We start from the raw sequence: 14,673 nt of genomic DNA, 5'->3' as shown, positions 1-14,673 counted from the left end.
CAGTCTGCTGCTCTCTCTCTCCGCTGAGACGGACACTCAGTCTACTGCTCTCTCTCTCCGCTGAGACTGACCCTCAGTCTGCTGCTCTCTCTCTCCGCTGAGACTGACCCTCAGTCTGCTGCTCTCTCTCTCCGCTGAGACTGACCCTCAGTCTGCTGCTCTCTCTCTCCGCTGAGACGGACACTCAGTCTACTGCTCTCTCTCTCCGCTGAGACTGACCCTGTCTGCTGCTCTCTCTCTCCGCTGAGACTGACCCTCAGTTTGCTGCTCTCTCTCTCCGCTGAGACGGACACTCAGTCTACTGCTCTCTCTCTCCGCTGAGACTGACCCTCAGTCTGCTGCTCTCTCTCTCCGCTGAGACGGACACTCAGTCTACTGCTCTCTCTCTCCGCTGAGACTGACCCTCAGTCTGCTGCTCTCTCTCTCCGCTGAGACTGACCCTCAGTTTGCTGCTCTCTCTCTCCGCTGAGACGGACACTCAGTCTACTGCTCTCTCTCTCCGCTGAGACTGACCCTCAGTCTGCTGCTCTCTCTCTCCGCTGAGACGGACACTCAGTCTACTGCTCTCTCTCTCCGCTGAGACTGACCCTCAGTCTGCTGCTCTCTCTCTCCGCTGAGACTGACCCTCAGTTTGCTGCTCTCTCTCTCCGCTGAGACTGACTGTCAGATGCAGGCGCCATCAGCCCACAAAACTAAAAATAAAAAGCAAATGATTTAAATGTATGCTCGCTCATCTGTGCTTCACAAGTAATAAAACAACGGATCTGTTACCGGTATGATCATATAGCTTACCTCAAAAAATTTATACAATTAAAAAAAGATAGCCCGAACGACAATGCATTGGCATTTTATTTTGTACAGTGGTTTCTTGCATCAAACAACACAACAACATTTTCAGGCACCTCCTTGTCCGACGGAGAAGTGGATAAACAGGTTAATGTCCAGCCTTGCATGTGTTTTTTTTTTAAGTCTCATGGAATGTAGGCCAACATTGAACACCACACATTAGCTGCTACGGTAGACTGAATGACAGATCAGCCCTGGACAAATGTAAAAAAAATAGGAACACAAGGTATTATCATAGTTTTTTTAACAGAAATGTTTGTCGATCAGCCTTGGAGTGTGCTCAGCTTTGAGGGAACGTTGCTCATCAGTAACGTTACAGGGTGAGAGAGAGGCTGATTAAGATATCTCCAAGACCACTTGGCCATATTGTATAATGTGAAACGTACCCAGGTAATCACTGGGCTCTTCTAAGTGAACTGAAAAACTCTTTGTGAGTGAGTTTCTCTTCTAACAGAGCATCTCTCTCTCTCTGTCTCTCTCTCGCTCTCTCTCTCTCTCTGTCTGTCTTTCTCTCTCTCTTTCTCTCTCTCTCTCTGTCTCTCTCTCTTTCTCTCTCTCTGTCTCTAGGCCTCATATATTCCAGATAGGTGGTGATTTGGCCAGTGGGCAACCCTCTCACCCACATGCTCCAAAAAATGAAATACACCCAAATCCATTTAAACACCAAATGAGTGTGTGCAGTCTTCTAAAACCTCCTATCTGATGACCTGGTGTGAGTTTACTCCTGGTTTGAGTTTACAGCTGGTGTGAGTTTACTCCTGGTGTGAGTTTACTCCTGGTGTGAGTTTACTCCTGGCTGCTGCGCAAATAAGGGACACATATATCCCAGTCCAAGTCCCTAGGTGGCACGGGAAGGAAAGGGGCCCTACATAACCCGAAGGGGAAAAGGGCCAAGAATCCACATACAGGGATTGCTGTTAAAGGGCCAACTCATAGTATCCATACAGGGACCTACCCTGATGCTATTAAAGGGCCAACTCATAGTATCCACATACAGGGACCTACCCTGATGCTATTAAAGGGCCAACTCATAGTATCCATACAGGGACCTACCCTGATGCTATTAAAGGGCCAACTCATAGTATCCACATACAGGGGCCTACCCTGATGCGGTTAAAGGGCCAACTCATAGTATCCATACAGGGGCCTACCCTGATGCTATTAAAGGGCCAACTCATAGTATCCATACAGGGGCCTACCCTGATGCGGTTAAAGGGCCAACTCATAGTATCCACATACAGGGACCTACCCTGATGTGGTTAAAGGGCCAACTCATAGTATCCATACAGGGGCCTACCCTGATGCTATTAAAGGGCCAACTCATAGTACTGTATCCACATACAGGGACCTACCCTGATGCGGTTAAAGGGCCAACTCATAGTATCCACATACAGGGACCTACCCTGATGCGGTTAAAGGGCCAACTCATAGTATCCACATACAGGGACCTACCCTGATGCGGTTAAAGGGCCAACTCATAGTATCCACACAGGGACCTACCCTGATGCGGTTAAAGGGCCAACTCATAGTATCCACATACAGGGACCTACCCTGATGTGGTTAAAGGGCCAACTCATAGTATCCACATACAGGGACCTACCCTGATGCGGTTAAAGGGCCAACTCATAGTATCCACATACAGGGACCTACCCTGATGCGGTTACTGGCTGGGCTAGATTAGAATGAAATATACATGAATTGCAGGTTTTGATGTGTTACTTGCCATGTTCACACAGATGGATATTAACGCAGATGTATAGACACGACAACAGCGTGTTTCGTGGGAGGCAGTTGTTGATGTGTTCAGAGCAGAGGAAGTTGGTGGGAGGAGCTTTATTGTAAAGACTGTAATGGAATGAATGGAACGGTATCAAACACATCAAACATGATATGGAAACCACGTTTGACTCAGGTTCATTTATTCCATTCCAGCCATTACAATGAGCCCATCCTTCTCCAGCTCCTCCAACCAGCCTCCACTGGTTCAGAGGGTCTCTGGTTCAAACCCAGGAGAGGGACGGAAGCAACATTGTTACCCATGGAGGAAGGATACATTCTGCTTCAGGGAGATGACCTTTTCACCTGCTGCTCCCTGAGACTCAAATAATGTATTCATCCAGAAATGTCTCTCCATCTCTCTTCTCTCACTCTACCTCTACCCCTCTCTCACTCTTCCCCTACTCTCTCCCCTGTTTGACTTCCATGTTCCAGTCTCAAACAAGACCTATTTTTGCTGGTGTGTCATACTAAGGAGAACGATCACTTTTTTTAAAGTGTGTGTTTTGTCTGTTCTCTTTAACTCTTTAAAATCCACTGCATAAAATATCAAAAGTGAATACCACATTGCGGCCTTCTACTTTAAAACGACACCAGAAATGTAAGTCTAATTATAAACTGGGTAGTTCAAGCTCTGAATGCTGATTGGCTGAAAGCCGTGGTATATCAGACCGTATACCACGGTATGACAAAACATGTATTTTTACTCCTTATTGCTAGTTCATAATAGCAATAAAGCACCTCGAGGGTTTGTGGTATATGGCCAATATACCTCGGCTAAGGGCTGTATCCAGGCAGTCCGCATTGTGTCCTGCGTAAGAGCAGCACTTAGCCGTGCTATATTGGCCATATACCCGACTCCCTTGTGCCTTATTGCTTAAATATATTGCTTAATTACAAGGCATCGTTATACAGTCCAAACAACATGTAATGTTAAATCAAAAGCACCCTCATGGACGAAAGGGAGAGTGGTCATGATGACATTACCCAGAAATATTCCCAACAGGCCAATGTAAATCTACTTAGTCACTGATGAGACAGGGCTTGAACAAACCTACACCGACCAAACAGAACTGAAGACCACATCCCTTTCAGACCTGGTTGTCCATGTTTCATTGCCATTCAGTGAGCGAGAGAGAGGGTAGAGTAGAGTGGGTTTGTGAGGGTTTGTGAGGGCAGGAATGCACCAGAAAAGGAGCACATGAACCAGGGGCAGTGAAAACGTGTCTGTACACTGTTAGCTCAGAGGGCACCCTGCAGAAAACAGCTTAAATGATCCATAAACAGCTGCAGAGAAACTCAGAAAACACAAAGTGTATATAGGCTCATTGATATGAAAATGAATGAAAGTGACTAGACATTTATATAAATTTGAACAATGAAGAGGTCTGTGTAGGCCTTGTACTGTTCTGGGCAGTGTATAAAGCCATTAGTAAATATTGAACGACTGAAAGGGTTAACACATATACGTGAATTAATATAATACATCAACAGTTCATCGAAATACAATCAATCAGAACGTAAGTAAGAAGATTAGAATAAAGAAGACTGATGAGAACCAACGTCATCGCTGGTTTAGATTCAGTCTGATAAATTCACTCTTGAAATATCAAACAATATCATCCTGTAGTAATGAGTGTATTGATAAAAGAAGGACGCATGTATTCTCAAAACTATAAGGGGTCTGTAATCCTGAAGACCTGAACTCATTGACTAGCTCATCTCCCGTTATGAGAGTAGGCCTGGCCTGGTCTGCAGGCCTATAAAATAATACGGAAGTGCGAAGCATCAACCAATAAATGACCAGCACTTAGACTGGTAACATTCCCACGGTGGAGGGAACGCGCACCGCTCAGTGCTCAGACAACGCGGCCTTGTCACCCCAACCCAAACATGCAAGTGCAAAATTCAGGAAGGAAAGTTAGGTGTTGCACAAAGCCCTCCAGTCTCTCGTTGGGCTTCGGTGCGGACTAGGGCAGTGTGGAGAAAGGGTGATCCTTTTGGCAAATCAGTGATGTGCTGCTTGACCAGTCAGATCTATCAGAACGTCACGGCCCTCGAGACAGCTGCAGTGCGCGCCCGTCCATTGGGCCGCCCTCCACCATCCATGGCCAGAAATAATACGGGGAAATGTGCGGTGCCAGGCCAAAAAAGCTATTAAAGTCTAGTTAAACAATCACCTAATTAATCATACCCATATGACATACCCTTTCACAGTGGATCAGTCTGAATGGTCTGCCACACTGCACAACTCCCCAAAGATCGTGCATCACTGATCAATCGATGAGCGCACCATTGTCGGCATTCAACGCAATTTCATGATGTGCTCGTGAGTCGGGTCCGGAAATGTCCTGTGCCCCGGAGACATGAATAAAAACTGGCAGACACCTCTCCTCTTTAGCAAACGGTGAGGCTGCAATCTCAAACCGTGCGGAATTCCACCATGTTGACCTGGTGGAACCATGTCCACACACACCTAACGGACCAGAGGTTCAAATTAAGAACTTTTGTTCACCATAAATTTCGAAACGCTGTCTCTAAATAGGGTGCTATTGAAAATGTGTTTTACCCCTCCTTCATATCTAAACTAAGCAAGCGGAAAGAAAAGCAAGCGCACCAAATAAACATCGTGAGCAAATAAGTGGATGGTATATTAGCTATAATGTATCAAAATACATGTAACCAACATCGTCATAACCCTTTGAAACACATGACAGTGATACCTACATCTATTTGGGACTAATATCAATAGTGTTCAGCGCATATTTGGGTTCATATCTTTGAATGTAAATGTTCAATAAAATACGTGATTCACTTTACTTTGTGAGGTACATTTGTACCTCGACTTTAGGTAATTGTCCCGTGTGGCTCAGTTGGTAGAGCATGGTGTTTGCAACGCTAGGTGTGTGGGTTCGATTCCCACGGGGGACCAGTACGGAGAAAGAAATGTATGAAATGTATGCATTCACTACTGTAAGTCGCTCTGGATAAGAGCGTCTGCTAAATGACTAAAATCTAATTGGATCCACATACCTCTTGACCGAATCAATTAAGGACCGTCTCTTTCCTATCCTTCTTCTCACATGTAGTTACGTTGCTAATTGAAAATACCAAATGAATTACAGACATTTACCAAAAGCAGACCCTGTTGTGTTCCCTGACCTCTCCTCGTATCTCCATCATGTTTTAAGAGCAGAGTCCCCAATAAGGTTTCTGCATTGGGTGGCTGGTAGTCCCTAGTCTACTCACTACAACTTTTACACAACGTTTTTTGGATCCTAACAATTGTTCTTACCTGCTCTGACATGGGTAGCCTGCAGAACCAGGGTTAAAGTGATGAATGTGGTTACAGTGGAATCCATAATCCACCTTTTCGTTTTCCACCTTGTGGACCGCTTTTGCATCTCCATGGTCTGCGTCCACAAAAGTGAACACAACTTGGGCGAATTCAAGTGATTTTAAATGAAGTCCCTTCCACAAACCCTGTGTTATGGATAATTGCACTAAACAGCCATAAGTGAGGGGTGTTTATCCTCTTTTCTCAGCCACTCCAGGCCCCCCCCTTATACGGTCTTCCTTTCCAGTACCCAGCCTTCTGACTGAATGTATTTGGGTTTTAATCAGCAGGCACAGAGAGCACTCGTTACCCTAAGAGCTACACCGACAGGAGGGATGGGCAAGCACCGCAAACCAGACCCACGGTTACAGTGAAATGACATGGGGGGGGGGGGAGAGAGACCCTGATTAGCAAATCACGGGGCTAGAAATTATCCTTGGGATCCACCCATCAGTTTTACAAAGCTCCTGCGAATTAAGTCTATCCTGAGCGCGTGCACGTACAATTATTATAATTTTTTTTAAAGAAGAAAAAAAGTGTCCTGTACTTCCTGGAAATGTCCTGGGAATGAACGGAATGACATTAGGGTGAGAGACAAAATGTGTCATGTGAGCATAATTCCCACTGTTGAACAGTGTCTTGTGGACTTGTCTGTCCTACCCCACAATATAGTCTTCTCCTCTGCTCCAGTGACATACTGCAGGTTGTGTTACTTGTGTTCATATAGGATGCACAATTAGTTAATTACAGCAAACATAAAACATACTTTATTGCATCATAAAACAGATTTGACAGAATACTACTTTTCAGGTCTTGTCTGGTCAATAGTGTCTATCCTCTTTTGGCTCCATAACTTCTATTGCAACCAGGCACACTCTATCACGGACAGGTCAGGTAACGGTAAGGCAACGGTAAGGCATCTGTCAACATGCTTGTCTTGTCTATCCTGAGATACATACTATTGATCCCAAATGGCACCCCTATTCCCTATACTACATACCACACTATTCCCTATATAGTGCACTACTTTTGACCGGGGACCCTAAATACCACCCTATTCCCTATATAGTGCACTCCTTTTGACCAGGGCCCATAGGGAATAGGGTGCTATTTGGGACATGGACACAGTCTTTGGGCTGATCCTGAGACAAATGCTATTTTCTGAATTGTATTAAGATCCCCATCAGCTGTTTTGAAATCCACAGCTACTCTTCCTGGGGTCCACACAGAACATGAATCATAACATAATACAGAACATTAATAGACAAGAACAGAACTATATACATTTAAAAAGAAAACGGCACACATAGCCTACATATCAATACATACACACAAGACATCTAGGTCAAATAGAGGAGAGGCGTTGTGCCGTGAGGTGTTGCTTTATCTGTTTTTTAAAACAAAACAGGTTAGCTGTTCACTGCAGTTAGATGTGCTGGTGTCCCTCAGGCAGTTTACACTATTGATTGAGGACCTCTATGTAGTTGAATCTGATGATTTCTATAAAATATGTTTATTTTTGTTTATTGTATGCTGAATTATATTGTTTTATACAATGTGTATGTTGTTTTAACATTCTGTTTTTATTGTAATATCTACAGGACTCTCGTGTAAAATATATTTTTAATCTCAATTTGACTCCCTGTTTAAATAAAAGTTAAATACAATTATAATATGGAAGTGAGTTCCAGAACAGCTCCCACAATCTTATTATTATCAATGTCTTTCAACCAATCATCAGTCATTTGTGTCAGTGCAGTACATGTTGAGTGCCCTTCTCTATAAGCATGCTGAAAGAGAAATAGTATTGTATTTGGTCAACACACAATTTTTTCCAAAAGTTTGCTAAGAGCTGGTAGCAAGCTGATAGGTTTGCTGTTAGAACCAGTAAAGGCAGCTTTACCACTCTTGGTTGGCAGAATGACTTTGGCTTCCCTCCAGGCCTGAGAACGAACACCTTCCGCTAGGCTCAGATTAAATATATGACATATATGAGTGGCTATAGAGCCAGCTACCATCCTCAGTAGCCTTCCATCTAATTTGTCAATGCCAGGAGCTTAGCCGTTATTGATCGATAACAATCATTTTCACATCTGATTCCACACTAACTTTACAAAATGATGATAGATTGTCGGGTCCCTCCACTGACAGACCAAATGTAGGTAATATTCTTGTGATGGATTGGTGTCCTGCCAGTACAGGGAGCGCTGCCCAGAACATCATGCTTCTCCACGGTTCAGAGACCACAGGCCTGAGACAATGGATTGCATCCCAAATGGCACCTTGTTCCCTATTTAGTGCACTACTTTTAACCAGAGCTATATGGGTCCTGGTCAAAAGTAGTGCACTCCTTTGTAGGCAATAGGGTGCCATTTGGAACGTAGTCAGTTAGAGAATTAAAACAAGTGATGGTTTGGTGTATTGAATAATAGCAGGCTATCAATCGTATTACCTTTGGTTTATAGAAGAACCAAATCATCAACACATAAATAGGAGATTTATCTGTGTTGGTTGTCTCATTAGAATTATGGAAAAACATGAAACATAGGAAAATATTCTGATACATTGTGTAAAGGTTTGTGGAATTTAGATATTATTTGGGTATTTGCCATATTAGATTTATATGACATATTTGTTTTTAAATCCAGTTTGACTGGAGATTATCAGCAAAGCTCTCTGAGTTGGTGTTCATGAGCCAGTTGGTCAGATATTGAATGCTGTTAGTTGTGGCTGAATATTATGAATGAAACATGGAGGAAAGCAGCTTTTAAACAGGCAGTTGAACGTGGCGTTTACACAGATCAGCTAGGGTTAAAAAGTGGCTGTTGTGACTACGGACCTACTGCCGCCGTCACACCAACATGTGGTAGTGGATCTGTTTATCTCCCTATGGACCTCTAGACCAGGACTAATATCATGATAATAATAGGCTATATGGTAAACTGTATATGTACTGTATAAATTGTAATGTTTTTCCGTGTATCATTTTGTGGGGTTATGTTGGTATCTATCAAGATGGCTGCCATTGTTGTCATGACTTGGACTGAAATAGCTGCCGGTACTCATTTTACAAGCCGGTACTGTTTATATTTAACAGCAGAACCTCCACAATACTTTTGAGCTACGGTAATATTATATAAGAGTAACAGGAGCTTAAGCAGTTGACCATTTGAGGTGCCGGGTACTCAGGTCCGGTAAGCTCCTGCCCAAGTCAAACACTGGCTCTACTGTTAGGGCATGTTTATAGACCAACACAGCTTTTGAATGAAATGAAAATAAACATAGATTTTACATAATTCCTGTAGTGTGAAGTTTTAATGGTGGCTTTTTGTTGTTGTTGAGATGGTTGTATTTCAGTGCAGACACTAAGCTCTTAAGCACTGCTGCTTGAAAAAAAAAAAGATGCGTCCTCTATATTAAAAACACACAAAAAAACTTGATCAAGGTTAATCATTTCTGCCATATGATTTAGCATGCAAACTGACAGCAAATTTATAACACAACAAGACAGTGTAATGATGCTATAATTAGTGTCACTTTCTGTCCATCCATCTGTCAGTTTGAGAAAATCAGAAGAGAAAAAAAAACATAACCCTACCCAGCAAACCAAAAATGGTTCTTTGAAAGTTCCTTGAACATTTGTTAGGCAATTGTTTGTACAAAACATTTGCCTGATGTTGCAACATTCCTAGAACACATTTAATCTGTTATTTAAAGGTTCCCAGAATGTTTCATTTGGTTGTGGGAACAGTCTGGTGGGAACATTGTGGGGACATGACAAAAGATATTTTCCCAAAACACAAAAAATGGCCAGTTGTGCGGATAATTCTACAATGTTTCTTTTAGGGTGCAAAAAAACATTCACCTGATGTTACAATAACATTCACATAACACATTTTGTCTGTTGTTTAAAGGTTCCCAGAATGTTTAATTGGATTGTGGAAACATTGTGTGGACATGGTAAGAGAGATCTTCACAAAAACAAAAATTGTCGTGCTGACATTCAGATGTTTGTATCAGGGTACACAAAACATCCCTTTGATGTTGCAAGAATGTTGACAGAACAGCCTTTGTGTTATTTAAGGTTTCCAGAACATTTACTTAGGATGAGGGAACAGTGTGGGTACATTACAAGAGACCGGTTCCCCAAACACAAAATATGCTCAGTTGTGATGACATTTGTACACCCTAAAAAAATGCAGTAGACTAACACCCTTAAACAAATACAGTAGACTAACACCCTTAAACATATACAGTAGACTAACACCCTTAAACAAATACAGTAGACTAACACCCTTAAACAAATACAGTAGACTAACACCCTTAAACAAATACAGTAAACTAACACCCTTAAACAAATACAGTAGACTAACACCCTTAAACAAATACAGTAAACTAACAACCTTAAACAAATGCAGCAAACTAACACCCTTAAACAAATACAGTAAACTAACAACCTTAAACAAATACAGTAGACTAACACCCTTAAACACATTTTTGACTTTGTTTACTCTAAAGTATTATTTATACAAACACAAGTCTGTATCCAGGCTGTATCACAACCGGCTGTGATTGAGAGTCCTACAGGGCGGTACAAAATTGGCCCAGCGTTGTCCGGGTTTGGCTGGTGTAGGCCGTCATTGTAAATAGGTTAAATAAAATAAATGTTCCCGCACATATAAACTGAATTGTATTTTTTTTTAAGTAACGGCCACACTTTAAACAAAGAAACATTTAATGTAAAACTGTAGAAATAGTTTGTTTGTGAATTCTGCCAGTTGGAGACAGCGATGGTTGCACAGCCTCCGTTAAAAAGCTAATTGAGCCCAGAATGGCTGTTTATATTCAACAGGTGTGTGAGCTAGACCTGATGTGGTATTGTAAGAGACAGACGTTTCACAGGCACACCTGAGCTAACCACCTACCGCTGTCCATCAGCGTTTAAACACACACGGCTGGGCCGAGGCTCGGGGAGAATAAATGGCTCTTTCTCTATCAGACCCACACAGCAAGACTTGGGCGGCAGTTATCCTAGTGGTTATAGCATTGGCCTAGTAACCGAAAGGTTGCAAGATTGAATCCCCGAGCTGTCAAGGTAAAAAATCGTTCATTTTGCCCCTGAACAAGGCACTGTTCCAAGGACGTCATTGAAAATAAGAATTTGTTCTTAACCGACTTGCCAAGTTAAATAAAGGTTAAATAAATAAATACAGGGCTGAGGAATTCAGTTCAGGTACGATGTCTGTTACTTGTATTTCACTTAAGATTATTTGCTGAAACCTATTCCTATAGAAAGAGTAGAGCAGTCTTAATTTACTCAATGGCAGGTATCAGAAGTGTTTTGATGCTTCTACGACTCTTCTAGAAGGTTAAATGATTCCATCAATGTCACTGAGTTCCTTCCTTGTAGTTTCACTGTGGTCTACCATGCTGCTCATCTGATTGAGCATTTGGATAATGCCTACATTCATTTTGAGAAAACGCATACAGGCGTATAACATGCAATAGTCTAGGATTTGAGTCAGAGAAGGGAGTGCTGCTAACTTTAAATGAGTAAATATACACAATTATTACACCCATCTGCATACTATTTTTTTAACTGAACTAGGAAAACAGAGGGATAGATGCATGTTTGTACATTATAGCCTTTAGCCACATTGATTTTATTAATGTTTTTTTATTATTTATTTTTATGTATTTAACCTTTATTTAACTAGGCAATTCAGTTAATAAGAACAAATTCTTATTTACAATGACGGCCTACCAAAAGGCAAAACCCCTCCTGCAGGGACGGGGGCCTGGGATTAAATAAAATACAAAATAAATATAGGACAAAACACACATCACAACAAGAGAGACAACGCAACACTACATAAAGAGAAACTTAAGACAACAACATAGCAAGGCAGCAACACATGACAACACATCATGGTAGCAACACAACATGACAACAACATAGTAGCAACACAACATGGTAGCAGCACAAAACATGATACAAACGTCACTGGGCACAGACAACAGCACAAATGTCAAGAAGGTGGAGACAACAATACATCACACAAAGCAGCCACAACTGTCTGTAAGAGTGTCCATGATTGAGTCTTTCAATGAAGGAATTGAGATAAAACTGTCCAGTTTGAGTGTTTGTCGCAGCTCGTTCCAGTCCCTAGCTGCAGCGAACTGAAAAGATGAGTGACCCAGGGATGTGTGTGCATTGGGGACCTTTAACAGAATGTGACTGGCAGAATGGGTGTTGTATGTGGAGGATGAGGGCTGCAGTAGATATCTCAGATAGGGAGGAGTGAGGCCTAAGAGGGTTTTATAAATAAGCATCAACCAGTGGGTCTTGTGACGGGTATATAGAGATGACCAGTTTACAGAGGAGTATAGAGTGCAGTGATGTGTCCTATAAGGAGCATTGGTGGAAAATCTGATGGCCGAATGGTAAAGAACATCTAGCCGCTCGAGAGCACCCTTACCTACCGATCTATAAATTACACCTCCGTAATCTAGCATGGGTAGGATGGTCACCTGAATCAGGGTTAGTTTGGCAGCTAGGGTGAAAGAGGAGCGATTACGATAGAGGAAGCCAAGTCTAGATTTAACTTTAGCCTGCAGCTTTGATATGTGCTGAGAGAAGGACAGTACACCGTCTAGCCATACTCCCAAGTACTTGTATGAGGTGACTACCTCAAGCTCTAAACCCTCAGAGGCAGTAATAACACCTGTGGGGAGAGGGGCATTCTTCTTACCAAACTACATGACCTTTGTTTTGGAGGTGTTCAGAACAAGGTTAAGGGTAGAGAAAGCTTGTTGGACACTAAGAAAGCTTTGTTGTAGAGCATTTAACCCAAAATACGGTGATGGGCCAGCTGAGTATAAATACAGACACAGTGAACTGAATTCTGGTTAGTGTACATAAAGACATGGGGACACTAGGAACTGAGAGAAAACTTGACATGACCATAGCAGTCTTGAGTTTTGGGTCACTAAAGTTAGTATTTAGTGAATGATTGTTTTTCCTTTCAATCCTCGCTCTTTATTGAACCATGCATGTGCATTTTCGATTGTATTCCAACCTAAAATGTTATTCTATGGACTAATGGGTAAATAACAATCTGATGCCTTCAACATTCCTTGGCAATCGTTATCTCTCTCTCTCTCTCTCTCTCTCTCTCCTCATACTCATCTTGATATCAAAACAGTACTGTAGCTAGATACATCATTTCCACAATGTCAACCTCTTCCTCAAATTCAGAGGTAAGTCTGCATAGCCCACTGTGCTGGTCAGCATGTGTCTTCAGAGGTAAACCTACATAGCCCACTGTGCTGGTCAGCATGTGTCTTCAGAGGTAAACCTACATAGCCCACTGTGCTGGTCAGCATGTGTTTTCAAATCTGAAGCAGATTGCTATGGCAGGTCTAATCTGAAACAGACTGATATTGCAGGTCTAATCTGAAGCAGACTGATTTGACAGGTCTAATCTGAAGCAGACTGATATTGCAGGTCTAATCTGAAGCAGACTGATTTGGCAGGTCTAATCTGAAGCAGACTGATATGGCAGGTCTAATCTGAAACAGACTGTTATGACAGGTCTAATCTGAAGCAGACTGATATGGCAGGTCTAATCTAATCTGAAGCAGACTGATATGACAGGTCTAACCTAATCTGAAGCAGACTGATTTGGCAGGTCTAATCTGAAGCAAACTGATATGACAGCTCTAATCTGAAGCAGACTGATATGACAGGTCTAATCTGAAGGAGATTGATATAGCCAAATGTCCGCCTATTCATAATATAATTTTATATCGCACTACGTTTGACCAGAACCCTACGGTGCTCTAAATAGGGAATATGGTTCCATTTGAGAGACAAACTTGGTCTGTGTTTGAGGAGAGAGGGGAGGAGAGCAGATGTTTGAAATTGGGAAGAGCATCTAGTGCCAGACATGCAGCCCAAAGCCACGATGCCTTAGACAGGAATGCCATTCTGTCTGAGCACGTCAATGCCAAGGGTTATATACTGAGATGGGATGACCACGCCAGATATAAATACCATGACTGGGTTTTATAAGATGTACAGGGGTGTCAGGTAGCCTAGTGGTTAGAGCGTTGGACTAGTAACCAAAAGGTTGCAAGATCAAATGTCTGAACTGACAAGCTAAAAATATGTCGTTCTGCCCCTGAACAAGGCAGTTAAACCACTGTTCCTAGGCTGTCATTGTAAATAAGAATTTGTTCTGAACTGACTTGCCTAGTTAAATAAAGGTAAACAACTAAATAAATACAGTGAGAGACTCTGGTTTCTGAAGTACTATGGTCTCTGACAGTGTCAATGTGATGTTATTAGGAATTCAGAGGTGCTACAGTGTGGCATTCATGCCCTCGTTGGAACGGAGGATATAATCTCCCTTAAAAAACAATATGAGGAGTTACATATTAAGTACAGTTATCCGGTGTATTTGATGAGGCAGTCCTTCTTGGTTTCCTAGACTATAACACTGGGTTTATGTACATTCTGGAGGTGGTATCTACCTAAACATGGATGTCTAGACTATAACACTGGGTTTATGTACATTCTAGAGGTGGTATCTACCTAAACATGGATGTCTAAACTATAACACTGGGTTTATGTACATTCTGGAGGTGGTATCTACCTAAACATGGATGTCTAGACTATAACACTGGGTTTACATTCTGGAGGTGGTATCTAC

The 14,673-nt window shown here is 42.2% G+C and overlaps 1 protein-coding gene across 5 annotated transcripts in view; it reads right to left on the bottom strand.

Annotated features, from left to right (window-relative positions):
- Positions 1–6,310, bottom strand: part of LOC106590653 (collagen alpha-1(XI) chain) — a 207,134-nt gene extending 200,824 nt beyond the window's left edge. For 4 of the 5 annotated variants that reach the window (XM_045710693.2, XM_045710695.2, XM_045710694.2 and 1 more), the window contains exon 1: positions 5,918–6,310. In XM_045710693.2, the coding sequence (XP_045566649.2) occupies positions 5,918–6,032 (115 nt within the window). In that variant the 5' untranslated portion in view covers positions 6,033–6,310. The remainder of the gene's footprint in view (positions 1–5,917) is intronic. The other variant, XM_014181790.3, reaches the window with a different exon arrangement.
- Positions 6,311–14,673: the final 8,363 nt, after the last annotated feature.

This window comes from Salmo salar, chromosome 29, assembly GCF_965601325.2.
Source record: "Salmo salar chromosome 29, fSalSal1, whole genome shotgun sequence".
In the NCBI taxonomy this organism is placed as follows: domain Eukaryota; kingdom Metazoa; phylum Chordata; class Actinopteri; order Salmoniformes; family Salmonidae; genus Salmo; species Salmo salar.
The sequence above is the reverse complement of the archived record's forward strand: the minus strand, read 5'-3'. Positions and strand labels throughout refer to the sequence as shown.